This window comes from Cyprinodon tularosa, unplaced genomic scaffold (assembly GCF_016077235.1).
Source record: "Cyprinodon tularosa strain WSP-4 unplaced genomic scaffold, ASM1607723v1 ctg577, whole genome shotgun sequence".
Taxonomy (NCBI): domain Eukaryota; kingdom Metazoa; phylum Chordata; class Actinopteri; order Cyprinodontiformes; family Cyprinodontidae; genus Cyprinodon; species Cyprinodon tularosa.
Window position 1 is genome coordinate 650,328 of NW_024039315.1, and position 27,452 is coordinate 677,779.

Below are 27,452 nucleotides of genomic sequence, written 5' to 3' on the forward strand. Positions count from 1 at the left end.
AACCTATGAAACATAATGCTGTCCATAAAAAAAAAAAAATCTCATGTCTTCCTTCTGAAATTTTCACCAGTAGTCAAGCACATGCTTCCCATAATCAGGACAAAATTAGTGTTGTAACGAAGACAAAAAAATCACTGCATTCCACCTCAAAATGCAGTAAACAGCGCTTACTGTTTACTGCTTATGGAAAATCTTTACAATTTGTACAACCTATGAAATATTCCTGGCCTGAAATCAGTTGATCACCTCATAATAGACTGATGAGTTTTATGGATTAAATTGTTTTAGACCTTCTCCAACTCTTTACATTTAGGCAAATAAGCACTGAAACACAAGTGTTTGTTGTACATGTTCAGGTACCTTTGAAGAGGGTGGAGTAACTCTGAGGGCGGGACCCTGTGGACCTTTCACTGGCAGCACATCCAGGGACACGCTGCCATGAGGAAAACCGCTGAAAGAAACAAAAACAAAAGACAAGTGTTCAACCTTGACAAAGAGCTTTAATCCCTGCTGGTAAACACCTCCAGCGATTCATCTAACATAAGCTGGAACAGCCCCAGCCTCCATGATACCTCTTGGTCTGATAACAGTGTCTGTCAGAGGTCAGCTCGCTCTGATCGGCGTTTGAGCCCTTTGTTCTCCCCAGCAGCGTTACAAACACTTTGCTCATGTTGCTGTAGAATATGTGCGCCTCGTTGGGCCGCAGGGGAAGGTCATAAGCTACAGAGAGGGGAAACGATGAGTCAGACACAGGAGCAGGTTTGAAAGGCTGCATCAGCATTACGTTAGTCATTAATCTGCTCTTTATAATAACATTTTTCTAAAACAAAATCAAATGCATCTTGTATGAAAATCCATCTTACCTTCTTTAACACCTTCCTCTCCCAGGAAGCTTTCGCTGAAATCGATGTTTTTCAGCAGACTGTTCTCAGACAAGGCCCTCCTCCCAGCCTCTGGTTTTGTCTGAAGCAATCTGCAAAAAGCACATCAGCTATTAAAGGTGTGTCGGGTAGATCCCAGTGCTTAGCGTCAGTGATCCCCTACGTCGGGTCAGTGATCCCCCCCCCCTGTACGTACGTCGGTCAGCGATCCCCCCGTACGTACGTCGGTCAGCGATCCCCCTACGTCGGGTCAGCGATCCCCCTACGTAGGGTCAGCGATCCCCCTACGTTGGGTCAGCGATCCCCCTACGTTGGGTCAGCGATCCCCCTATGTAGGGTCAGCGATCCCCCTACGTCGGGTCAGCGATCCCCCCGTACGTACGTCGGTCAGCGATCCCCCCGTACGTACGTCGGTCAGCGATCCCCCTACGTCGGGTCAGCGATCCCCCCGTACGTACGTCGGTCAGCGATCCCCCCGTACGTACGTCGGTCAGCGATCCCCCCGTACGTATGTCGGTCAGCGATCCCCCTATGTAGGGTCAGCGATCCCCCCATACAGCGGGTCAGTGATCACTGTGCATCTGGTCAATCCATTATTACAATGATTTACCGTAGTTTTCGGTCCCACTTTTTTACATGTTTTGGTCGGAGGTACAACCTTTACGTCAGAGGAACTTATAAGTGATAAAAATCCGTCATTGATCTCATAGTGGAGAAATTAATTGTACCACTAATGGAAGATGCTATACCACTGACAGTAATAGGCACTGTATAAGTCACAATCAACCAGAGAACAGAATAAAAAATAACACTACTAATAACTTAATATCTTAAGTTATTCCCTGAAATTTCCATGTAAAGATGCTATATTTGAATGTCACTGCTACGTATAGTCCAGAGAATATGGTAATTATCAGACCCAATTCACAGTCCTAGTAGCATTTATAGAATAAGCATTTAATGATACATTTTACACAAACTCAATAAGGCGGCATGCAGTGGTGAAGTCTCACCTCCTGTACTGCTGCCTGGAGACCTCATCTCCACAAAACAGACAGACGGTGGCCAAGGGGTCAGACCCAGACTCAGACAGACTCGTTTCTCTTTGGCTGGACTTCATTAGAACTGTGATCACCTGGAGACACAGACATGTCAGAAGGTGCTGCTATAATCAGAAAAACTGAACAAACCTCTGAACTGATGGTGTCAGTCAGCCTCTCACCTCTTGCGTCCTTTCCTGCAGTACAAACTGGGAGGGAGCCAGACTCATGACAGAGGCCGGCATGAGTGATCGGCTCGGGATGTCGGAGAAAGCCACAGCTTTGACAAAGGCTGCTCTAGAGCCCGTGTTCCTCACACACAGGCAAACTTTGCTGACACAGCCAACAGCCACATCAGACAAAGTCGCCACATAGCCATCGCCATATTTCCTCTGGTCCTCCAGGATGATGTTACTGGTGCCGCCATAGCCAGACAGAGGAATCTAAGGACGGAATGAGGACAAAATGAGTGGCCGCTCTTTAAGTAAGCAGAATCAAAAGCAGACTGAGCTTTAAAAAGGTGGATGGATGCAAACTGGATCATTAGAAAAATTCAGACAGCTTCACTCTTCATTTCACACCCGAAAACAAATTCAAACGTCAGAATAAATCCCCGAGGGAAACTTGTCTTCTTGAGAGTGGAGGCTGCGTGTTCAAACACTCAACGAAAGCTGTGACTGGTTCCTCATTACTGAAGAGCTCAGGAACAATTGCTTCGATTTTACCAGATCAGAATGGACAAAAAGCGATGCCTAGCAGGAACACTAAGAGCCTTTTATAGATGTATTTAACAAATGGGATGAAGAATGAAAGCGTGAGCTAATTCATACTGATACAGAAATAAACTCATCAAACCAGGGTCACCTTTCAAGGCAGAGACGAAGATAAAGTTTGACATCATCACATCAGATCTATCCCTGAAGTTCCTCTTTTTATTTAATGGTCTTTACATCCTCAAGCAGTTTTCAGTTTTACTATATGGTACCATCTTAATAATAACATGTGAAACAATGGGAGGAGCTTGGAGGAAAAACTTTAGAGGTGCATTCAAACCAAACACATTCTAGATGTCAGAAACTCACATCGATTCGGACAGTTGTGGACAATGAAGTCAGTTATCAATGCAGTATTATGATCCTAGTTTTGAATGTGCTTTTCTTTTGACAGGCAGACCAACATAAAGTGGGAACTTCCAGTTAAAGTTGCCTTAAAACTACCCATAAACTGGGGGATTAGTGCTTCCGTTCATAGCTGAGGTCTGTGGTAAAAACTGACTTTACCAGAATATAAAATAAAATATATCTCTTTGAAAACTTTTGAAATTTCTATTTTAAGTTAACGTCTGTAGTGACTAGGGTTGTCACGATACTAAACTTTTCAACTCGATACCGATACTAAGTAAAATATTCGATTCTCGATACCCTTTTCGATACCACAAGAATAAAAACAAAGACTTTAAAATTCAACAGAAATATTTTCATTACTAAAAAAATACAAGAAATAAAAAAACAACAAGAATAATATTTTGAGGTTGTATGCTGTGCACAATATTAAGCAAGCTTGATAAAAAGAAATTAAAATTAAGTGTTCCTTCCTTGGCTTTGTTTTGCAGACATAACAATGACACTAGCCAAACCAGTTAAACAAAAATAATATTCAGCAGCTGCACAGAATTATTCAATCACACAGTGTTCAGAAAGTGCATTTTCCATTATTCTGCTCTTTAGATGGCTGTATCGATACTTTCGAAAATGAGTATTGTATCCGGATACAACATTTCAGTATCGATACTTTTTTGAGTGTCGATACTTTTGACAACCCTAGTAGGGATTATAAACCGTTGCTCCTAGGTTCAGTAAGAAAACATTTTTTGTGGAGTACTAATATTCAGAGCATGCTCACTTTTCTTTGAAGACCCTTAAAGGGGTAATAGAATGATTCTATAGGGTATCTGGTGCTGGTCTTTAAGGTCTCTGGATAGGGTGTGTAACATTGGTTGCGCTGAAAATGGTATATTTGCTGTTCTATGAGCAAAAAAAAAACATGACCCTGTGATTGTAGCCTGGACACCGGCTCCCCCCGCCTGTCTTACCGGGCCCCCAGTCCACCTCCTCCAGCTGAGGACTGGCAGCTCATGGCTCTCTGCTGAGGTCCGTTCCAGTCAGCGGCCCAGCAGTCGACACTTCAGCAGGTTTTCACTTCTCTGTTTTTAGAGCATAAACAGTAATGTATAGGATTTCCTAAAAGCGCGCGCCTGCGAGTTCACGAGCCTACGGAAACCGCGGCAGACCAAACCAGACGAAAGTGCACATTCAGCTCGGCAAAGAACTCATGCTCTTCCTCAACACTGAAGTCCTCAGACATTTTTCTTTCGTTGTTTCTTTCTTTGCACAGGTAAACAGCAAATTTCTTTTTCTACACTTGCATTATCGGCAGAGCAGACGCTGAATGCGCACTTTCATCTGGTTTGGTCTGCTGCAGTTTCCGTAGGCTCGTGAACTCACAGACGCGCGCTTTTAGGAAATCTTATACACTACCGTTTATGCTCTAAAAACATTCTAAATGACTTTGTTTCGAGTAAATTATGGACGCTACCCACTCAGGACACTTGGAATACATTGGACGAGCAGTATGGAGGAATATTGACATGTTTTTTGTGGACTTTTATGGACCTTTCTGTCTCGGTCACCATAGACCTCCATTATTTGAATGTCAGCAGACAGCAAGAAGCCTCCCAGATCTCCAGATGCATTTGAGATATCAAAAAAGTACTCCAGAGTGTTGTTCAGCATGGGGGTGAGTAGAAAATGAAGGCTAATCATGTTTTGGGTGTACTATTCCTTTAATGGTTTTATTCTGTATTTTGACTTTGTTTTTCCCATTGTGATTTTATGTTTTGTAATGTGACCTTAAGTGTCCATAAAGGCACCTTTGAAATAAAATGTACAATTATTATCATTATTACATTAGAAGAAAAAAAAATTATAATTCTCCTAACTTTTCATGTAAAGGGACATCTGAAGCTCATCGTTTAAAAAAAAAAAAAAAAACTGAAACTAAGAAAGTTTTAGCAGGAAAAATAGCATTCATTAGAAATATGAAAAGATTTTCTTTTCACAGCTTGAATCACAAGTCATTCCAAAAAAGGCTTTGTTGGACTAATGTATAAAGCCTTGAATGCAACGCTATTTCTGACATTTTGAATTGTAAAAGCTTCCTGGATGGGAAGCGAAACGTCTTCAAACTTGGAAACAAAATCCAGTGGATTGTTTTCTTACTTAATGGAATGACAATGAACTGGATGACTGAGAATCTTCACCAGCTTAAATAACAAGAAGAACTTTGGGCAGAAACGTCAGCAGATTTGCCGCTAAAATGACTTTCTGTGTTCATGTATGCAGAGCAGTGAACAAAGAACAGATTTTAGATGACAGGGTTGCTGGAGACATGCATAGATAAATATCCAGGGTGCAACATGGCAGCGAAAGTAACTGGCTTCTAGAAACACTTTCTATTTCAAACAATGAAGAATTAGGTGGCTAATAACCTCTGAAACAGAAGGCAGAGAGTATTGCAAAGTGATAACAGTAGCATTCTTACAATGAATTTAACTCCTGGTTGTGAAGACCGAACCCCAGACTGCTTCACCTCCAGCTTGGCCAACATGCAGGCCACCCTGGTCGGAGCAAAGAGCAGGTGGACGGTTACATCCTCCCTGGGTCGAATGGACAGTTCTCCATGTCGGGTTAAACACTCTTCAGGACTGAACATGCTTTGGAGCTGAGAAACAAAGAAGCCATGTTTAGGTTCAGAAAACAGCCGTTTATGCATTGAGAAACTGTTTGAATACAGATAAATCAACACAATGACATTCAAGCATTTCTAGCAAATGTGGATTTATTTTAGTAATTCAAATCTAGACGCCTTTTATCACCTCAGCTTAAGTCAAGATCTCCAGAATCCTGCATCTAAAAGCTGAGGGACACCGGTACCAGATCTGCCTGGGGCCCTCCCCTTTTTATGGTGTCAACATAGCATCTCCACTCGGACAAACAGTATTACATCCATTTCACCCAAGGATCATATCTCTTTTGGAGTCTCAACATATTATTCCTTATATTTGCGATTATTACACATTTCATCTGTGTAAAGTAGCAAAAAATAGAAAATCATTCTCAGTCCTGAAGGAAAGTACTGCTTTCTAAGATTGAGCTCTGCCATTTAACAAGGTGACTAAAAGTCTCGGCTTATTTTCATTCTTTTCATTAAGATGTTCCATTTGTCCTCCAGGGGAGGAAGATTTTAGACAAAAAAACAAAACAAAACAAAAAAATAACCAATAAATATCCTAATTGTAGAAAATGAACAGCTGTTGTCGACACAAAATTAAAAGTAGTGTAGCTTAATATGGCTAAGTGACCAAGCAAAAGTAGGCTAACCTGTTAGCTACTGAGCGCAGCTAGCCACAGTGCTACCCAGCTCCCCCCCTTTATATCACGGTCAACAGTTACTTTGTTCACCATAAACTGATTTTTTTTTCAGTTTTGTTATCGATCAGGTAAAACTTCATTGGTCATTAGACATGCTAACGCTACACATGCTCCACTGTGTGACGTTATTATCGTTTGGGCAACCACAATACTTGACATCATGTGGCAACGTTCAGCCAATCATGTAGCGTAACGTCACTGGCATGTGCAGGAGCCGAGCAGATCTGGTACCAACACATTCCAGATATGTGCTGCTGATATAATAAACAGGTTGATGCCGAATTCTTTTTTTACATTTTGAAGAAACTAAATTTGTTTTTTTTATTTTAAAGCCATAATTGAAATAAACTAGATTAACAAAATATCATTTTAAATATATTGTTTCTTATCAGATGCACCACTACAACATTCTGAAATTATGATGGTGAGAACTTATTTGGAGATGTTCTGAATTAACATGGTCTAAATCAGAGTGTTTGATTGAATAGAATTAAATAGAAAAAACACCAACCTGAAAGCAGTCCTGGTCCTGACCTCTGATCAGCAGGCGTAGCTGCTGTGTGCTGCTAGTCGAGTCATTTCTTAGGACAAGCTTCTGTTGCCTGAAGACGAAAAGGTTATTATCAGTGGGCGATCAGGCCTTCCAAGTTGGCCTTAAAACTACCAGAAACACGACCCTACCTTCTCAACCTAAACTTTAATTTTCTTCTAAAAAAAAAACATATCAATTTATTCCAAACAATCCATTCCTTAAACTTTGTAGCGTGACCCCACTTGTGATTAAGCGTGTTAGAAGATGGATGGATGGATGTTTCAGTGGTGATTTTCCACTGAATACTATGGAGGCTAAACCTCCCTAGTAACTTTAGTAAAATATGCATCAATGTAATCATTAAACTGGATTAAATATACACTAAAATGCGCCTGATTTCACGGGTATGTTGCCCATTAATTAGCTGTTTATTCCTTCCTGGGATGCAATCTCCCCTCCGCTCTGGAGCAGCAGGACTCTGTCAGCCTCTATGAGAAATCCCTGCTAAGATCTGAGCCTAGGTCTATTGAGGTAAGCAATGGAGAAGTAGAGCCCTGATTGGAAAACGCTCTAAAACACGTCACTTCCAGTGAGGCTACACCTCTTAGGGGGTCTTTGGAGCAGGGGCGGGTCATGAAACAGTAACATTGTGCTGAACTCTCTCTGCGATTTCTGGAGTTTATTATTTCAGAGCTTCACAGCAGCTATTCTCACCTGTTATATTGACGTATTTTTTACGGCTTTCAACATTTGTTAATGCAAAACATAACATTTGGATTTAATCAACACATTTTAGCCACCCCGGTTTCAGAGAGTAGTAGCCATCACTGATGTGGTTGCTATATTTTTTGTCCAATCAGATTTTAGCCTCTATGTGTTGCTATATCAACCAAATCTGCCCACTGCCTTCAGAATCAGTATTGCTGGTTGATGTAGCCTAACAACATTAGTGAGCTTTGTTTTGTTCAACCAATCAGATTTGCTCCACCAGGAGAACTAGCGGGCCCACATGAATCTGAGCAATTTCAGAGTTTAATGTTTACAGCAAAGTTCAGCTAGCAACCATCTGCACTTTAAAGTCGCTTTTGTTAAAAGTTTTTTTTGTCTTAAATGGCTGATAATAAAAGGAGGCACTGAGACATCCTGCACAAAGACAGATGGATTTTCTAATAGGAAAAGTCCCGTCATATTCAGTCATTGAACTTCTGAAAGTCATTTAACATACTGTTCAATAAATAAGTGTTTATAATTAAGAGTAAATTTCATTTGAACGTGCTTTACAGGAGAAATCCATGTTTGTCAAAGAACACTACTGCCACCTACTGGTTTGTGACGTCACGGTGCGGTATCAGCGGTTGATCAAGTCCCAGTGCTGTATCTGGTGTTTGTCACAACGCACCATTATCCAAGTCATCTTGAAAACATTCTTCTTCCAAATGTTGGCTACATATCACGTGTTTTTTCTCTGGCCAGAAGTTTGATGGCAAATCCTCCCTCTTCAAGTTGGCAATCCAACGACGAACCCGTCCGTGGAGGATCAGGAATCATTATTTTCACTTTTACCCGACGTATTCCAACATCCAACTGCCATACATGTGGGCATTGTCAGTTTCACTATAGCTCTGGTGAATTTCATTGGTGAAGTCCTCTGGAAATCCTCAATAATTATTGTTGATTGCAGATGTGTCTAGTAGTTCCCATTGATTTTGCTTGTAAAGGAGAATGGCGCTAGGCTTACCGCACCGTGATGTCACTGCCGGAAGATGGCAGGAGTGAGGTGTTATTATATCTCGGCAAAAATGTCCGCTCACGGACTTGATTGTGACGAAAAATATTATTTATATTTTTTTACTGATTAAAGCTTAATTTATAAATCACTGCGAACTTATTATTTTTAGGTATCATAATGATCCAATGGTCGTTCCTTGCTGACCAGACTTCTCCTTTAAAAAAAATAATCAGCATCTCTGGTGAGTTTGATATATTATATTTTCATGCTTTATGCTTTTATCTGGTAATATCTGGCATATTGATTCTGAACAGATACTGATGGTGTAAATGTGGCGGAGCTGAGGTTCTATGGTAGAGGTGCTTCATTGATCTGTTTTCACCCTCATACTAATCTTCCTCTGGATTATACCCCTTGTTACATTTCATATTTTTTTATACAACTGGTGGTTTCTTTTATTAGAAGTGGTGATATTAACCCCTTAAAGCCCACCATTGCTGCAATATGCAACAAATTCATCTCTCTCTAAGTTAGTTTTTTTTTTTTACTACTTATGTACAATAGATTAAAGTCCAGGTTGATCAGTTTCAATAAAGGGATCCATCTTTACTATTCTGATACGCTGCTCTTACTTCGCCTCAAAGAGCACAAATAAACTGTGCATTAAGCTGAAAAGCTTTGAGGAATAACCCTCCCTGCAGACACCCCGTGTGTCCCCTCTCATGAATAACATTAAACCAGCCTTAATAGAATAAAATGGAGCACCGAGGCTGAAGGTTTGGTTTTCTTCCATCGATTCTTTTCCAATGAATAACTGAAACCTGCAAAGTGTTCGGTCTGTTATCAAATGAATGAAAAATAAAAAAGTAGCCTACACAGCTCGTCCCAGGGTGACCCCTCCCCAGGCCAAGAACTGCTTATTGGAGAGGATTGGTGGGATGTCACTGGTCAGTGAGGGAGGCGCAGGTTTTCCAGCGTCAGAAGGAACCATTTCTCCTTTCAGGGTCATCTCATACTGGGGGCCTGACGGCATAACCAGCACCGTCAGAAGGCTATAAAAAAAAAAAAACCATTAAATTAGCATCGACTGCTCACTGCACGAGTGACCTCTGCACAGCTCTATTAATCATTATAAATGTTCTAAAGAACAAAAAAGAAAAAAAGAGGCTTCAAGGAGTTACATGATTTCATTACATTCATAGTTGTGTCAAAACAAAGTTTTAACAGATGTTTCCATACAAATGATAAAACAGGAATTATTTAGGAGCTATTTTAAAGCATCTGCCTCCTGTTTGAGGAATAAACATGAAATCAGAACACTGTCTGCATACCTTTCTTTACGCTTCCTGCTGTTCTGTGCTTTAAATGAAACCGTAACGGCCTGCTCCTCCCCGACCCTCAGGAACAGATCATCAGGTGTCACTGAAAAGCTTTCACTGTTGTCACCGATCTGGTAAAAAAAACAACAAACAAACAAGACAAACATTTGAGATCTATGCCGTTTATTACATAAACATGTAAGAAGAGGAAAAGTCAGGATTACCTTAAGATTCAGCTGAACGTCGATGTTTCCTGCATTCTTTAATGGCAGAGTCTGCTCACTACATTGACCCACAGGAGCAAAAAGGCTCACAGTCTAAAAAAGGAATTAAATAAGTTGACACCAAAATCCACTTTTAAAAAACAAACAAATCTACAAGTTAAACCAAATAGTCGGTATTATTTCTGTTGAGTTACCCCTACGTTATGCACAAGTTATTAATAGGTTATGGATAAGTTAAACACCAGGACTTATGAGTAACTTACAGTTAACGTATGTCAACGACCAGATAACTTACCTGTAACTTATGCCCCACGTATGAGCATACGTACGGAAATTTTGAGCAAGATCAAAAATTCTCAACATACTTGCCGTATGCCGATGTGTGCCAGTGTGTTTCAGCGTGCTAATAGCTCATACAAAGCACACCCATAACTTATTCAACATATGCTAGCGTTTTTGCCAGATTATTTGTACGTTGGTCTAAATTGTGAAGGTGTGACAGAGGCTAAAGCACAGTGCATCTCTTTCACCTCTTTTTGAAAAAAAGAAGACCTCAGATAAACCTGACAGATCTCTCTGAGAACCACCTCTCTGCCTCAGTCGGCATATATACCGTCCCCCAGCGTTTATTCAGGGTTTATACAGGAATGAGCAACTCTAATTTAATGCTTTTTAATGCTCTTAGAAATAATCTTAATTCCATCAACAAGTTGCCATGACTCATATATACACGGCAAATTCCTTCTTTATCTTTAACGTCGGCAGGATTCAATTCCTCGAATTCCAGCCACTTTTGTTAAAATGAGCATTTTGTCATTCTCTAGCTTTTTCTGCGCCTCGAGCTTCTTTTCCAAACATACGGCTCTACGATCAACTGGAAGCAGTTCACAGAAAAAAGATATTGTGATATATTTGCAAATATATATAGTGTATCCTTTAATAAATGTTTTTTTCTAAATAAAGCATGTTAAACGCACATTTAATGAATTTTAATGCCAATTCAGGCCTTAATTTAAAAAATAATTCAATTATGTTTAGTGACCGTGGAAACCCTGTTAGTGCTGCATTTTTCCTTTTCTTTAGACGTAGATCTTATGTTTTTACTATAGGCCTATGAACGTCCTCTATCTGTTCTAGTGAGATGCTGCACAAACTTGTTAAGTTGGGCTTTCCTTCATAGAATGCTCCGGTATTTTATTTTTTTAACAACTTTCTGTCCAAGTCAAATGTGGGAAATTGCTTTAGTTTGTGTATAGCATAGAGACAGAATCTGCGCTACATAATTAGAGCCCCTCTATGCAGTCAGTCTGACATGGAAACAAAATTGGATTGGAGATTCAAAGTCTTATGCAACCGGTGTGTTCTGGCCTTTAGAGTCAAAGCAGCCAAAATGATAGATGTGAGTAGCCTCTGCCACTAGGTGGCGACAGCATATAACAGCAGCCAGTTTGCTGTTTGCATCTGCTATCAGGATAAACACCAATCAGATATTTCTTTATTTCATGGTTTTGAAGGGTTTTGTAAACATCCTCATTAAATCTGCTCATTACAGTTGAATAAACATCAAAAACATAGAAGTACATGATAGTTGTGCAACCTGCAGATCCTTAGGAGCGTGAACTCTTGCTGTTCCACACTTGGCCTTCAGGGGAACACTTCTAATAACACGACTAGGACCCGGAGAGTCCACCTCGATGTCCACCCGAGCACTGTACTCATCAGCTGGGCCGAGATCTCCTTAAAAGGAACCATAAGGGTAAAAGTCTGCTACTACACAAGAACATTTCAATCACTTTATCTATAGAATGTAAAATCATGCAAGCCAGATGACTTCTAATGATCTAAAATACCTGAAGAGGTTATGAACTTCTGAGGAGCCTTGAAATGGACCCAGACCATGAAGCTTTCTGGTTTCTGAGAGAAAAAGTTACATACAGCTTTTCAGGCTCAGCTTAGTAGTCTGGCAGATATCGTGAACCTGGACGCTACCAGAAACAAAACAATTCTGACACCATTTCGATAAAGATAAAAAATGGAAATCTAAATAAGTAATTGTTTTTCTTAAAATAAGTGCATTTTTTTCTATAATTTAGGAGGCAAGACACTTTGTCAATGGAACAAGAAGATTTACAATGAAAATAAGAATAAACGATTGCATTGTCTTATTTCAAGTGAATACTATCCAATTATCTAATTTAGGAGTTAAGGGTAGATTAGACTTCTGTAACCGCACACATCAAATGTCGCTTGGGTCTGGTCGCGAACCAGTTTTGCTGGTATGCTTCTACACCGTCTGGTGGGAAACTGCTGCGGGACGCAGGAAATTCCAGACAAAGTGCAAGGGGAGCCTATTCGAGAACTCGTAAAAACTTCGGCGGCGCTGACGGTAGTGTTTATCTTCCAAAACAATAATGGTGCGTCTGCAAGATATCACGGTCACAGAGATGGATCTAGAGTTGCTAGACATTGAAGAAGAACAGGTTCTGTTAATGGAGTAGGCAAAAAGACCGATTAACCTTTCGTCTTAGTTATCTATCGTAGTTGTTCCTCGGTTTTTAAAAATGGCGCGCCCCGGCACCGAATCAACGCAACTCCCTTCAAAAGCAGCAGCTGCTGGAGTTTGAAAACTTTTACTTTTGCTGCTCAATGCGCCACATCAACCAATTAGAGAACCTGATCTGGGAGCTGGCAGGGAGACAGACACAGCACGGCTGATGCAGATCGCTATGATCACTCCTCTAAAACAGTTCATTAACGCCTAAATTAAGTTATAATGTTGAAACCTGCCAGCAAAATAGGTTTGCTTTTATTATTCTGGTGCCTGCAGTTTGGATTACGTATGTGAAAAACACTGACATCTATTTCCAGCCGCCTCGAACAGAAGCAGAAAACCGCAAAGAGGCGACCGGGCCAGATGCTGATGTTGAACGGGATTCCCAGTGACAGAGCTCCACCGGTTTACGCGGGTCTGAGCAGCTCCGACAGAAACAATATTTGAAGGCAGGACCGTAATCTTGATGAACTGACTGCACTGATGAAGTTTCCAGGCGGACTTTCTCATTCAAAAACATGTTAAGACTACTTTTTACCCACTGATCACAGAAAGTATAGCTGCCATTGTTACAGGCAAAGAAAGGATAGGGTAGCTCCGCTCAACGTGCATCAGACCCACTTTTCATCTGCGCAGTTAGATCAGCTTCAGCTGCGAGTCAGAACTAAACTTGTAAAAGCATCAAACATGAAGCAGCAGGTGGGTTTTTGCTGCCTCTGCTGCGTGCGGTCTCAACGTAGCATAAAAACACTAATTCAGTTGGCAAATTCATCCTTTTTAGCTGCTGAAATTAAATGTAAATACACTTAATTTAAGAATTTTTCACTCATTTCTAGATTGTTTTTGCAGTGTTGAAGGTTTAGAAGATACAAACCTCTGTGAAGCTGGCATGCATCACATGATTCATCACCGAGGGAGAGCCTACCGACGCCATGGGTCCACCCTGCTGCGTAGCCTCCGCCGTCAGGCCAACAGGGTCCTTGGACAAGGTAAAGCATCGCCATGCTGCGGCGTTCTGCAGGAAGAATGATGGGAAAACTGAGTTCAGGATTAGATTTAAAATAGGTTTTTAATTGAGACGTGTTGAACTGTATTATTATTACTTTATTTAAACAATGGTAGTCATGGATTAGTCTGTCAGAACTCACAGCACTGATCACCAGGCGGACGGGTACTGTAGCATGTGTTCTGTTGAGCAGTCTCAGAGGTAGTGATTTAGCGCTGCCTCCTGGTAGGTCTCCAAAGTCCAAACAGCCAGATTTACCAGCGTCAATCTATCCATTCAGAAAGTGATTATTAAATTGACTGAAAAAAAAAATCCCACATTACCTTCCGGTCTGAGGTCTGTGGAAATGGCCCAGATGCTAAAGTGATCAAACATGACATGTTCAACTGCTTTTGGGGCGTCTCAACTTGTAGCTGCTCACCTCCAGTGCTGGGTTCTCTGCTACTGCAACAAGCATCACTCTTTTGGCGAAGATGTCTGCTCTGGCAGCCAGCTCTGGCTCAGCCGAGGCAGGCCAGGAGTAAACACTGAGGACACACTGGTAGACTCCAGGCTGCGGAGGGACAAACAACACTTTCTGCTCCTCTGTACTTTTAGGGCCAATAATGGTCTTGTTCTTCACCATCAGCCAGTGGTAAGGTAAGCTCTCCACCTGCAGGGAAGAAAACAAAGCATCAAGTGAATCAAAAAGAACTCCTAATTATCAGGGAGCAGAGAGTATTAAAAACCGATCAGATGACTGAACAGGAGAGATGTGTTGCGATGATAGCGGGAAGGAATCAACTCTATGGGGGGTGGACTCAGGTTTCAGCTTTCAAAAACCTACAATGCAGCGATAGAGCTCATTCCTTTCCACTATCATCACAACCCTCACCCCCATATAAGGGAAAAGAACATCTCACCTGTTCAGCCAGGCCAACAATTCCCTCTAACAACTCCCTTTCAGAGACATAGACAGGTATGGGGCATTGCAGGCTAACAAGGAACCCAAGCGACCCCCATTCCAAAGGGGCGGACCCGTTCGTCCGGTTATATTTGTAGGTTTTCTGAACTAAAACAAGGATTTGCTTTTGTCTATAAAGCCTCAAACTCAACGCTATTTCTGCCATTGTGAAGCTTTCTGGAGGGAAAGCGATACATCTTCAAACTTGGAAACAAAGTCCAACTTTTTTTGGAATGACTGATCTGGATGACTGAAAATCTTCACCAGCAAATCTACAGGTTCAAGGAATCCTACAACCAAGAGTCAGTTTCACTAGCTCTGTAAAGAAAACTAGTCCATCATATATTTGAAAAAAAACTTAATTGAGAAGCAAGTAGCAGAACATTAGAAACATTCCACATGAAAATGTGTCAAAACCTTTGACTCTGGAGAAATAGATTTAGTTTTCGGATTCAGCTCTTTTGGAATCATGGTGATTTTTGTTTTATTTCTAAGTTCACACATTAAAGATAAAAGGAAGTTACGTTTGTGAACGGTTTGTATAAATCTCTGGGTTTTAGTGAACGCTCTCTGACACAGCAGCAAACCAACCTTCTCCCCGTCTATGGCCAGACTGCTGACGCTGATGGAGACCTGCTGCCATCTTTCCGACGGATTGAAGAGACTGAGGGAGGTCTGCGAGGCGATGCCAACGCAGCAGGCATGAGGGAAACGAAGCTCCTCTGGAACCACCACTTGCCCTGAGGATGAGAGCAGGAGGCTGAAAACGGACGCTCAAAATGAACGTCTCATTATCACATCAGTACCAGCAGATTTCCCACTGTTTAACGTAAACTCCTACCTCTCAGTTCCTCCAGACCAGTCAGCATTGATTCTCCACCATAAAGACGATACGATTTCCCCATTATTGCCATTTCATGTTGACTCTGAAGTTGTATGTTGAGCTGATGAGGTCCAGTTCCTGGAACGCCAAGAGGACCTGAAGTGGGGAGACTGCATCAGTTGGATCGGATCGTTGGCATTGCTGTATGTACAACCAACAGGGCTTCCAACACATTTGATCATTAATTCAGTAACAACTGAGAGAAATATCTACATTTCATTACAACCTGTGTAGATGACTGAATGTGTAAAATATGAAGAAGGCACTTTTTGATCTATTCAGTCAAACAAAAGACTTGCCTGTAGAGGAGACGCTGAAAAGGCTGTTTCCTGGTCCCATACAATAAGCTCCAGAATGTGACTGAGGTTCAGATCCCAAACACTGTAAAGGTAACTGGGGGCTAACAAGAGAGCGTCCGCTGAGGAGGGACTGAACATCCCCTTTGTGAGGAAGATTCACCATCCCTGGGAACTGCGGCTTTAAACTTGGCATCTGGACGTACTGAAGCCTCTGTAGAGTATAAGGAGGCGGCATGCCGAGGCCGCCACCATAAAGCGATGACGACACAGATGGCGCCGCTCCCCACTGCTGGCATGCTGTAGGAGCTGCAGAGCTGCCAGTTTGCTGGATGTTCAGATTGCTGTTATAACCTGAGTCCACTTTAGTCAGCTTCTTTGTTCTGATATCAGACAGATTCCCGTCGCCTGTGAATCCAGGTAAAGCGTCCCCAGGAGGGGGGTAGACACATTCGCTCTGGCTGCGAGTGCAGCTAAGAGCTGAACCGCTGCGTGGGACCTCAGGGCTTTTTCCCTGGGGGGCCGGTAGAGGGTCCAGGCTTTTAGAGTGCTGAGGCTGCACATTATCAAGACTTTTAGAAAGGCCCATAGAGTTCAGGTTGGATTGTAGATCTGGTTCCAACGGTGGAGTGGGACTGAATCTGATGATGGTGGTGCTCAGTCCCATAGAAGATTCCCTCTGGGAAAATAAATCAAATATTAGTTTACCAGGAAATATTTAGAGATTAGGGTTGTCAAAAGTATCGATACTCAAAAAAGTATCGATACTGAAACGTTGTATCCGGATACAATACTCGTTTTTAAGAGTATCGATACAGTGCTACCACCAGTGGCACCTAAGCAGTCATTCATCTAAAGTGCAGAATAGAGGACAATGCACTTTCTGAACACTGTGTGATTGAATAATTCTACGCACTTTCCAGTTTCAGACTTTTTTTTGTAACAGGTGCAGCTGCTGAGAATTATTTTTGTTTTTTAACTGGTTTGGCTAGTGTCATTGTTATGTGTGCAAAGCATAGCCAAGGAAGGAACACTTAATTTGAATTTTATAAGTTTTTTATCAAGCTTGCATAATATTATGCACAGCAGACAACCTTTATTGTGTTTATTTATTGTATTTTATTTATTAATGAAAATATTTCTATAGAATTTTGGAGTCTTTGTTTTTATCCTTGTGGTATCGAAAATGGTATTGAGTATCGAATATTTTCCTTAGTATCGGTATCGAGGTGAGAAGTTTAGTATCGTGACAACCCTATTACAGATCTGTTTGAAACAGAGAAGTTTGTTTCTACTAAATATTGAAATCTAAATGCAACAGAGCTAGCTGGCACTTAACTAAGTAAACAGGAAAAATGGAAATTAGAACTAACATGAAAACTAGAGATGAGAAATTGAGAGATATGTGGAAAACAGTCCTGGAAAAAAAACTCCTGGAAACATTTTTTTAAATTACACCTAAAATCAAAAACAGCTGTAAGGGTATAGACCTGACATATTGGTGGAATTATGGGGCAGTGGACACAGACCATTCAGACAGTTTTAAACAGTCCTATAATAATTTACACTATGGAAAACTGCTCACCAAACGATCACATGATATTCCTATAAGCAGCTTTGTACTATGCCTCTGCAATGTTAACAATATCAAAAAAAAGGTAAGAAGAAAAGGAAGGTATCTGATCACAATAATGTTAAAAACTATTAAAGCTATCACTAGGAAGGTTAGACCTGCTGGCTATAGATGAACAATAAACTGGGATAATAAAAGAAATGAACATGATGGAAAAATATACAAATAACCTGAGACTACAGCAAACACTAATGAAAGAGAAGTGGGGAAAAAGACAAAATTCAAAACCAAGGAAATTAAAAAAGGAACCTGACATCTTTGATGAGGCAAAAGTACTATAAGAGGAACAGCTTCCAAACAATTTTAGGTTATTTAAAATGTTGAATGTAAATTGTTGAGTAAAGCTGGAAAATGACGATTAAAAAAAAAATCCAGCTCTACCAAATTATCATCATGGGTGGGATCGACCTTTTTAAGCTTTCTCCCAAAGCTCATATATAAAACTACCTTTTGGTGCTCAGGTGTGGGCACAACAGTTCCATCATTTATTGAGATGTATGTGAGCCTGCTGAGGCTGGGACTGGAGCAGGTGGACTCAGGCGAGAGGTCATGACCTGGATGTCTGTCTGCCGGCCTGCCGTTGGGTGAGGAGGGCGAACCCAACCTGGAAGATAAACAGTGTTTTTCATTCAAACATCTGGATTCAGCACAATGAGGAGTTGGGTGACATGTTTGGTGCCGTACCCATCGGCCGCGGGAATAGAGGTCTGACTTGGAGAGGAGTGGGTGAGCGGGGAGGTGGATGGTCTGAAGTTCTGAGTCTCCTCCACACCCGCGTCAGGAAAACTTCGCTGTGCGTCTTTGAGACAAAAGGTTCCATAAGATTCATGATACGTGGTCCCAGGTTTACATCTGGGGGCTACTCACCAGAAGGAGCTGCAGCAGTTACATTTCCTGGCTTGTTCTTCTCCGGGGAATCTTTGGGCCTGTGCTGCCATTCCTGTCCTGCACTTCTCAGCCTCTGGCTCGAAGCTTTCAGAACAGGCAAGCCTGACTGGGACTTCCTCCAGCTTTGGGACGTTCTGGGAAAGTTTCTATCATTCTTAGATGATTCTGAAGACCTGATGTTTGTTCTGGGGTTCAATTCTTCCAGCTCCCCAGTTTTTGTTGAGGTTCTGGTTGTAGAGTTAGAAACCTGTGAGGAAAAGGCAGCTGTGTGTTTATCTGTGGAAGAATGGGGAGGGGTATACTGTCCTGAGTCTCCAGTACGACTGACGGAGCTGAAAGATGCACAAGGACGAGGAATGGAGCTGATTTTAGGTTCATCAACATCGGCTGCTACGTTAGAAAACGGAACGGCAGAGGAGCTCGTGTTCATGACTGGAATCTTTCCTCTGCCTTCTTTCTCAGTTCTGGAGGGTGGAGTGATCTCTGGAGTCACGTCGTCCTGTTTTGTGGGATGTTCTGCCGGTGGGTTCCTTTCAGAGCTGCTCAGACCATCAGCCCATCTGCTCAAATCAAAGGTGGTGCACGCGTCAGACGAGTCGCTGGTGCTGGACGTGTTGGTCTTCTTCAGGTATTTCTCAATGTCAAAGGCGCTTGTCTCTCCGACACAGACGCTTCTCTGCAGAATGTCTGTGATAGAGCTCTGATCTGGAGCAGAGGGGATCTGTAAGAAGGATAAAGTAATAAAAATATCTTCTCGCAATTTAAGGCAAACACTATGCAATTCATTTGTCTCTCAAATTTTATCCAATCAGATTCCCATAAAGAAAACCAGCCGAAAGACCATTGATATTTCTAATCAATTTCTAAAGTTTATTTTTTAATCTTAACCTTTGTGTTTTGGATTTTATAATAAAGTCCTGCATGATCTGTCCTTGTCTCTTTGCTTTCGATAGGCCTCCGCTCTCAATAAGAATTTTTTCTTACTAACATTGTAGGTAAAAAGTTTAAATAGAGATAAATAGATGGTTACTTTTGGTTAACAGTTCAAATTAAAATTTTTGCTTCATAAGAAACGTGAAGTGCGAGGTGTTGAGGCTGTGGCTCAGGTGAGTGGTGATGGAAACACGCGGCGTATTGGTCTGGAGAGGAGCTGGTAGAGCCGCATTTTAAACGGTGGAGTCAGTGAAGCAGGTTCGAACCAGAATCAGATAACACTGTTAATATTTTTAAGATGCATCCAGCTCATACTGGACATAAAGAGCATCATTAAAACATCATTCCTCCACCACTTTGACTGTTATGGTTACAGGAAGTGCTGTTGCATTATGGGTAATACTGCCTCAAGCATAAACTACCTCCAACACTGGTCTGGTACGCTCGGACTCTCTGGTCTAAAACACTAGTCTCTCATAACCGACTGACTGTGTGATAGTGCTAGCTGCAAGATGCTATCAGGGAACATAAGTTCCTGAATGTTATGGGCGCCGCCATTTTTGTTTGCGTAATTTCTCCTTTGACAGCTCTATTATCACGGACCGCGGATAGGAGGGGAGGAACCATGCTAGCGTGATGTGTAAATGGTCGTAACGAACCAAGCTCGATACGGTTAACTGATCCAAGCTCGGTCCAGATCGGTTTCAGAGGGGTAGTGTAAATGGGACATAAGCCACCAAGAAGTCTTGAGGTACCTACTCCAACTTTATAGTCTGACGTAGTCCGACTCAATTCTAGTCAGAATATGAGTCTGATGCTGCTCCATAGAGCTGTGGTTATGGGGCGTGTTTCGAACGAACCAGGAAAAAAAATGCCTCTGCACTCAACTGGATAGATCTACAACCAATAAGAGCAACGGAGTGCGTAACGTATGTTAAGCGACGCATAGTTGTTGTCCACAAAAATCAAAGCGTGCAGTTGCACGCCTAGAATAAGAAGATGAGCCTTGATCGAGTTTCTCTGTTCCTCTTTTAAAATTAATTTGCTGTCGATATCTTCTAGAACAGACCTAATAGCAGAATCTACTCACCCAAACTCTCCAGCGGCAGCCATTATTGTTGTCACCCAAGCGCGCTTTGGTCACGTGGTTGATAACGTTACTCTTGATCATCTGTCCATCATCGTATAAAGCCCGCCCTGACAATTTGATTGGATCGCCTGACAGTGGGCGATAATACTCGCGCTACTATGGAGCAGAGCCAGACCGAACTTCCCGAACTCAAACCTTGTGGGCGGGACTAAGTTCTGACTGGCACCCAGGCTACCAACTTTAGGCCACGCCTTGTGAATCCCCCAAAGTTCTTAAAAGTTTTGCAAGGGCTTTCATTTCTATTGGTCATTTCCATTGCCTGTGCAGGTTTTCCTTCCACTAAACTTTCAACCAATATCATGGAATATAACACCCAGAACTGACAATGGTCCTTTATAGCTCCTCCTCCTGAAGGATATCATAAACTGTCTGCAGAAGCACAGCAAAATAAAACATTTGTTCTAAATTTATTAATTGCTGTATTTAATGTTTCAGGAACGAATAAAATAGGAGTTTTGGTGTCTCGCCTAAAATTAATTAAGAATACTGTTTTGGTCACATACAGATTTATGAAGATGTGCTTTCATGATTTACATCTTCGTCAGATTTTAAAAGCCTCAAAACATCAAGCAAATAGATACAGAAGAAGTTCTGCAGCAGTTCTGCAACCCCAGACACGCCAGCAGCTCCTTTGACCTTAAAAAGGTTTTTCAAGGTTTTTCTTAAAAGTGAAAAGAGAAGAAGTAGCACTTACATGCTGAGTTGAGCTAGGTCCCTGTTTGTTGGAGGCGTCGGACGTGGGACGATTCCTAGCTCTGTTTTTCTTGGACAGATCCACAATCATAGCAGCCAGCTGCGACGGGTCGTTGCTGATGGAGGCGTTGGCGATGGCTGAAGCGATTGTGCTGATGCTGAGCATCAGTGGACTGCTCTCGTTCGGAGAGGTTTGGTTTGCGTCGCTTGAATTTGATCCTGATCCCGGAGAAGGTTCAGGGATGGAGGCTCTCTTTTGGTCCTGAAACTGATCATAAACCCAGAATTAGCTGCAGGTTCTACATGAGGATGGTTAAATCTAAAAACAGGGAGTTTCATGTACCTCAGTTTTACAGGGTTCTGGATCAGTATCTCCTTTTGGTGACAACCTTTCACCTGGAGCATTGAGAGTTCTGTCCAAATCATCTGATGTGAGATGATCAGTCAGTCAGATTGTGCACAGAACTGATAAATGGTTATTAAAAAAGGTAAAAACTGTAACTATGCTGTTTGTTATTTCCAAACACACCTGGGTGGAGTGTTTTATCTACTTCACCAAGTTCTATTGTGACATTGCGAGGAGAGTTTCCTCCAAAGGAGAACTCTCCAGGCTTGATAAGTGGAAAAGGTTCCCTCTTCTCCGGTGAGGTGATGAAGTAACCAAAGGAAGGCTGGAAGAACAGAGTATGAACAGAATCAAAGGAAAACATTTATATAGAACACAAACTGCACACAGACTACTTTAATACCCACACCAATCTATTCTATTTTATATAGAAAGTAAATTATAGACACTTGGGCCCATATCCACAAAGAAGATCCCATCGACGACATTTTAAGGAGAGAAAAGAACACAACTTTCCTCAAAGTCAAAGATTTCCTTCAGGATTTTACCTCAGTAAAATTAAATTAGTCATAAAGAACAAAGGTTTTAATAGAGCTTCTAAAACGAACAAATGTTAAAAGTAGCAGGATAACTTTTACTGAACCTAAAAGAAGGTGGTGGAAACATTAACCACCCTAACAGTAATATGATTATTAAAATAAGAAACGATAGAGAAGATCATGTTTATCAATCCTCTAGAGGCAAAATAATGAGTTTCAGTAGCTGCACGGGTTCAAGTTCACCTACAATGATCAACACTTTTGAAATGAACCCCTTGGTTGTGGACAAGATTTCACAACCAAAGGGCTGTTTCAAGAATATAAGAAGTTTCTGTCATCCGCACTCGGATTAAAACTCCTTGCCAGGATTTCTTTGGATGCAACAGAAGCTCAAAGAAGACTAACGATCTTTGAATACGGACCACAACATTAAGTATAAAAAGAAAAAATGTATTATTTTAATGAAAAGTCCAGTATTCTTTTTCATTCATTTTTAAAAAGAGCACCTTGTATGAAACAGATTCAAACAGCATGAAATATTTCCAACTAGGGCTGAGACAACTAATCAGATTGTGATTAAACTATTATTGAAATAATTGTCAACTAATTTAGTAATCGATTAATCATTAACTGGAGAATACAGGTTGGAAAACATGCCTTTAGCTGACAGAGCGACCCACTTAGAGCAATTATACCAAAAATGTAACAGAAATATATGTAAACATTTTGCATTTAAGATTTAAAAAAAAGAATGTTGTCTTTCAATATTCTCTAACCGGAACTCGTCAAGAGGAAAAGTTTTAGTTTTATCTGGTTTAGTTTCACAGAAGTCTTTTGCTATCTGATTATTAATAGAAAAAAAAAATTAAGAGATTAATCGATTTGCAATATTGTTGTTAGTTGCAGCCCCATTTCAAACCTTTTTGTTTGTAATTTAGATGAATTAAAACCAAAAGTGTTTGTCTTACATAAGGAGTACATTACATAAGATCAACGAAAAGCAGAAATGTCGGGAAAAATGACAAACTGAGGTTTGTAAATATTTCCCTCTGTGTTTAAATTCGCTCTCTGACGTTCCTAAGATGGTCCGGTTATTAAAATGGACTTTTATGCCTGAATCAAAATAAACCATCAACCTACAAGAAAAGAAAACAAAAAACTGGCTGCTGCACTGTCCGAGGAGCAGCATTTACCGACCCGTTTGATGTCATCCCCGTCGGTTCCACCCAAACAGCCGAGGGCTTCGGAACGCTGTCCAAAAAACTGCCCTAAGGAAAGCCGCAGGTAGCTTTCATCTGAGGACACCTGGGAGGCCCTCATCAGGACATGGCTGATGGGAGGGATCTTCCACGACGAGTCGCTTTGGAAGGTGGTGTCGTTTCCTGCTGCTGGTTCTATCACATCCTCCTGTGTAAACAGAGGCAGGCAGAGCTAAACACCAAAGCTTTAAGGTTTCAGATAGATAATGATAATCTAAGTCACCTTAAACTTAGACGATTTAAACAGGAGTTAAGGTTTACCTGCATGAACTGATGCTCTTTCTCAAACTCCTCTTGATCCTTGATTATTTTCTCCATAGCATCACCTGCAAACAAGCAGCAGCAGTGTGTGTAAAGTGCATCATTTACTGTTGTTTTTATTGCAATAAAGTTAATATCTTTCACATACTAGCAGGTACAAAGTCCTCGTTTTGTAGTTGGCCTTCGTGCTCAGATTCTTTCCCATCAAGCTCTTTCTCAAAGTTGGAAAAATAAGCCAGGTCAGTGACCCACTTTCCCTCCTCATTCTGGTAAACAACACTTTGACTGCCACTGGCTCCTGAGGAGAGAAGCATCACTTTCACCATTTTACAGCCATTTCTAATAAAGTATCCCATCACAATCAGAGAGACTGATATTAGAAATACATCCAAGTAGGACTAAGCATTCAGGAAGTTTTTGAGTCCACCTTGCTGAAACTCCAGCTCCATGTTGTCTGGACAGTTGTTCCAACCGTCATCCAAGTCCTCCTGATCCTGGTGGAAACTCTGGGAAAAGTACTTTGCTTCCAGGGATGTGGAGAGAAGGTTTTCATCCACACTGGCACCGTCCGATGCTTCAGCAGCTGTCATCTCGCCACAGGGCCCTCCTCTGGGGCCTAACGAGTGTCTGGCCCCATCAGGCTCATCTACTGCCTCATCCTCACTGGAGTCTTGGTCAGTGTTCGGCATCTAAACATTTCATATCAAAACATTTTAAGATTTTATATTTACACAGCAAGGAATCACTAATGGAAACAGTACAGATGAAAAACACTTCACACTTCAGGCCTTGATGCTCAATTCCCATTTTTTTGTGTTTCCGTTCACATTTCCAAACATATGTGACCATTATGTGATCTCCTGTGTGAACTGCATTCATTCAGCTTAAGTATCCCGCATGCGCAGTAGAGGACGCAATGACGTCACAAGCCAGCATGCTCTATGCTTACGGAAGTAAACATGGATGGTAGCGCGGAAGCACATCTAGCGATCTTTCCAAACCTTAAAATCTTTTCAAGATGGTTAAAAAAATAAATAATACTACATCATCCGCCGTGGTGTTAGTTTTTCTTGCAGCTTCTCTGTAGCAAGGGTTTTAATGGCGTTCAGGTTGGATTAATGCGACCTGGCCGTTCAGACAAAGGTCACATTTGCAAAGATCAGATTCAAATCAGATTCAGGCCCACAAAGCCAAGTGGCCTGGGTTGGAATGGAAAAAAAAAATCAGATCTGTGTTGTTCAGACAGCCATGAAAATATCAGATCCAGGTCGCTTCAGGCTGCGGTGTGAACGTAGCCTTAGACTGTTGGAGGTCCTTCATAGGATGCATGACAGTAGAGCTAGACTCTCAAGGATTTATCAGTGAAACCTGTGCTCGTTGCCATATAGCTAAGGCAAATTTAACTCACATATTCTGGTCACAAATTGTGCAACTTATGGTCCACAATTTTTCAGGTTATATCTGAAACCTTTGGAACGGCGGTCCAACCCAGTGCTGAATTGGCAATATTTGGAATTCCAGGGGAGGATATATCACTAACACATGACTTTATAAATGTACTGGCTTTCTGCACTCTCCTCGCCCAAAGAAGAATACTTTTAGCTTGGAAATCAGAACACCCACCCAGGGCTTCTCTTTGGTTGAAGATCAAATTTTGTGTTCGGTCCAAAAATTTTGTAGAACTTGGGCCCCTCTATTATCTTATTCTGGCTGTATGATCTAGTGAACTGTAAAGTGCCTTGAGATGACGTGTTGTGAATTGGGGCTATATAAATAAACTGAATTGAAATTGAATTGAGAGACTGGATGCCCTCCTTCGAGTATCCTTGTCCTGTTTTGGTTTGTGTGCCTATGCCTGTACGGATTCTTGTTCATATGCTGGCCACGTTTTGGAGTTCTGTCTCGACCTCCCAGGTTTTCATGCTGGTGGTTTTTAAACTGTATAATTAATTTTTTTTAAAAAGAGAGAGAAAAAATAAAAGATGACTAAAGTAAATATGTAGACCTACCAGTGGCTCCTGTCTGTCCGGCATCTGGCTCCAGTTGACAGGGAGTCTCTGAGGCCCCCCTGCTGTCACTGCAGTGGAGCTGGCTTCACCTGTTCCTACAGGGCCGACGCGGTCCCCCATCTGTAGGATGCAGCAGAAGGAAACACCAGATATAATCCTGGTCAAAAATCAAAATATACAAGGCAATTGAGTTTCCCAGATCAATAAAGTTCCTATTTCCAAACAAATTATTTTTTCTAACAGGATTCCAAATATTTCCAATTAGATATTATTTGCTTCCTTATTTTGATTGAACTTCCTCTTCCTTTAAAGTGATTTTTTTTCCCCCACCAACTAAACTGCTAATCAGACGAGACCTTTATAAATAAGTTCACAATTAAACCATCAGCGTTTATAATAATCATTCACTCTAACAATAACAGCGTTTTGTTTTTTTAAATAATCATTGTATTAAAGAGGAGATCAAGTTTAGGATTTTAACAACTGAAAATCCTACCTTTGAAAATCTGGGAAGATTATTCCTCCCATGTTCAGGAAGACCAGTGAAGTCTACGACCTCTTCCTCACTCAGAGGACTGCTGCCAACTATCCCCAGACCTCGCATGGCATCATATGTGGTCATGGCGTGGTTGACTGGAACTGGGACGGTAGAAACTCCACCATTATTTCCAGTTTCCTCACTGCCGCTGCTCCCATCTCCTCCACCTCCATCCCCTGTTAGACAAACAAACATCAGCTGGAGGTTAAACACAGAGGTTAGGTTGGTTTTTTTTTTACAATTTAATGCATTTTTATAGAAAGAAAAAAACTTAAACCAAACTACAGGTGCATAACATACATCTCCCTTGTCCTGTTATAGTTTGTTCCCTGTTCTTTTCCAGGGATCAAGGTTGATGCTTCATCAGCCTGATTCAGCTACAACTCTCAGGAGATCCACTGCACTAATGTTTCAAATTTTGAAAATCTTCCCATACAGGAAGAAAGCTAAAAACACACAAATGACAGATATATTTAACAATTATTTAACTGAATTCACAAACTTTGTTTCAGCAGGGAACAAAACAAATCAGTTTTAAAGCCACAACAGAACCAGTGCTAAGTCTTTTTGCAGCTATTTTTCTTTGTATCGTTTTCTTAGTATGTTTGATTTGGTGATAAGTGGAGGCGTTGCAGAGACAAGGGTGGAACAAAACTGAGAAATACCGGCTGTTTCTCGGTAACTCCATTTTGACGCTTTGTGTTTCGTGCTTCGCATGTGCGACTCCACTGCCTTAATTCCCATCATTCCGAGCTTGAATGACTTCTTTCACAAAATACACTGAGCCTCATGTATGTTCCCTGGTTTTAGCCATGGAGAAAACTCTTGGCTGGAGACAATTTTCATTACTTTTACACTTGCTCATATTTTCTAGACAAAAGTTAATGGAGCATCTCCCAAATGTCCCGGCAGCAACAACGCTTTTATTGGTTCCGCTATCGGGACAGAACCAATAATGGCAAGCCATTATTTTATTTTTTATAAAATAAAAAAATAAAAATAAACATTTGTCAATTTTAGCGTTTTATTTAGATTACAAAAATAAATCGTAATAAAAATTTGCCTATTTATGATGTTTCAAAATTTAAGACCTACGAAAGACTGATTTAAGACATTTTAATAACAATTAAGGCCTTTTATTTTGAAGAATTCAATGCCTTTTAAGACTTTTTAAGGACCTGCGGGAACCCTGTAATGGTACATCCAGGCCGCAAGCAGCAGAAGCAGCAAAAACGCGTGTGCTGCTTCATTTTTGATGCTTGTACAAGTTTAGTTCTCATGTGCCGCTGAAGCATCTTTTCTGCTCTAG

The 27,452-nt window shown here is 41.2% G+C and overlaps 1 protein-coding gene across 3 annotated transcripts in view; it reads right to left on the reverse strand.

The window, feature by feature from the left end:
* cep192 (centrosomal protein 192) overlaps nucleotides 1-27,452 on the reverse strand; it is a 56,278-nt gene that overhangs the window by 19,135 nt on the left and 9,691 nt on the right. For 2 of the 3 annotated variants that reach the window (XM_038306244.1, XM_038306246.1), the window contains exons 11-40: nucleotides 26,102-26,319; nucleotides 25,606-25,725; nucleotides 24,024-24,285; nucleotides 23,745-23,894; nucleotides 23,597-23,661; nucleotides 23,274-23,483; nucleotides 21,721-21,862; nucleotides 21,535-21,617; nucleotides 21,193-21,459; nucleotides 18,395-19,136; nucleotides 18,212-18,326; nucleotides 17,975-18,131; nucleotides 15,898-16,573; nucleotides 15,557-15,694; nucleotides 15,307-15,455; nucleotides 14,194-14,424; nucleotides 13,915-14,040; nucleotides 13,641-13,781; nucleotides 12,066-12,129; nucleotides 11,813-11,952; nucleotides 10,216-10,308; nucleotides 10,004-10,122; nucleotides 9,548-9,724; nucleotides 6,923-7,013; nucleotides 5,522-5,701; nucleotides 2,104-2,364; nucleotides 1,895-2,016; nucleotides 864-973; nucleotides 573-720; nucleotides 361-451 (exon numbers count right to left, since the gene is read on the reverse strand). In XM_038306244.1, the coding sequence (XP_038162172.1) occupies nucleotides 361-451; nucleotides 573-720; nucleotides 864-973; nucleotides 1,895-2,016; nucleotides 2,104-2,364; nucleotides 5,522-5,701; nucleotides 6,923-7,013; nucleotides 9,548-9,724; nucleotides 10,004-10,122; nucleotides 10,216-10,308; nucleotides 11,813-11,952; nucleotides 12,066-12,129; nucleotides 13,641-13,781; nucleotides 13,915-14,040; nucleotides 14,194-14,424; nucleotides 15,307-15,455; nucleotides 15,557-15,694; nucleotides 15,898-16,573; nucleotides 17,975-18,131; nucleotides 18,212-18,326; nucleotides 18,395-19,136; nucleotides 21,193-21,459; nucleotides 21,535-21,617; nucleotides 21,721-21,862; nucleotides 23,274-23,483; nucleotides 23,597-23,661; nucleotides 23,745-23,894; nucleotides 24,024-24,285; nucleotides 25,606-25,725; nucleotides 26,102-26,319 (5,588 nt within the window). The remainder of the gene's footprint in view (nucleotides 1-360; nucleotides 452-572; nucleotides 721-863; nucleotides 974-1,894; nucleotides 2,017-2,103; nucleotides 2,365-5,521; nucleotides 5,702-6,922; nucleotides 7,014-9,547; nucleotides 9,725-10,003; nucleotides 10,123-10,215; nucleotides 10,309-11,812; nucleotides 11,953-12,065; nucleotides 12,130-13,640; nucleotides 13,782-13,914; nucleotides 14,041-14,193; nucleotides 14,425-15,306; nucleotides 15,456-15,556; nucleotides 15,695-15,897; nucleotides 16,574-17,974; nucleotides 18,132-18,211; nucleotides 18,327-18,394; nucleotides 19,137-21,192; nucleotides 21,460-21,534; nucleotides 21,618-21,720; nucleotides 21,863-23,273; nucleotides 23,484-23,596; nucleotides 23,662-23,744; nucleotides 23,895-24,023; nucleotides 24,286-25,605; nucleotides 25,726-26,101; nucleotides 26,320-27,452) is intronic. The other variant, XM_038306245.1, reaches the window with a different exon arrangement.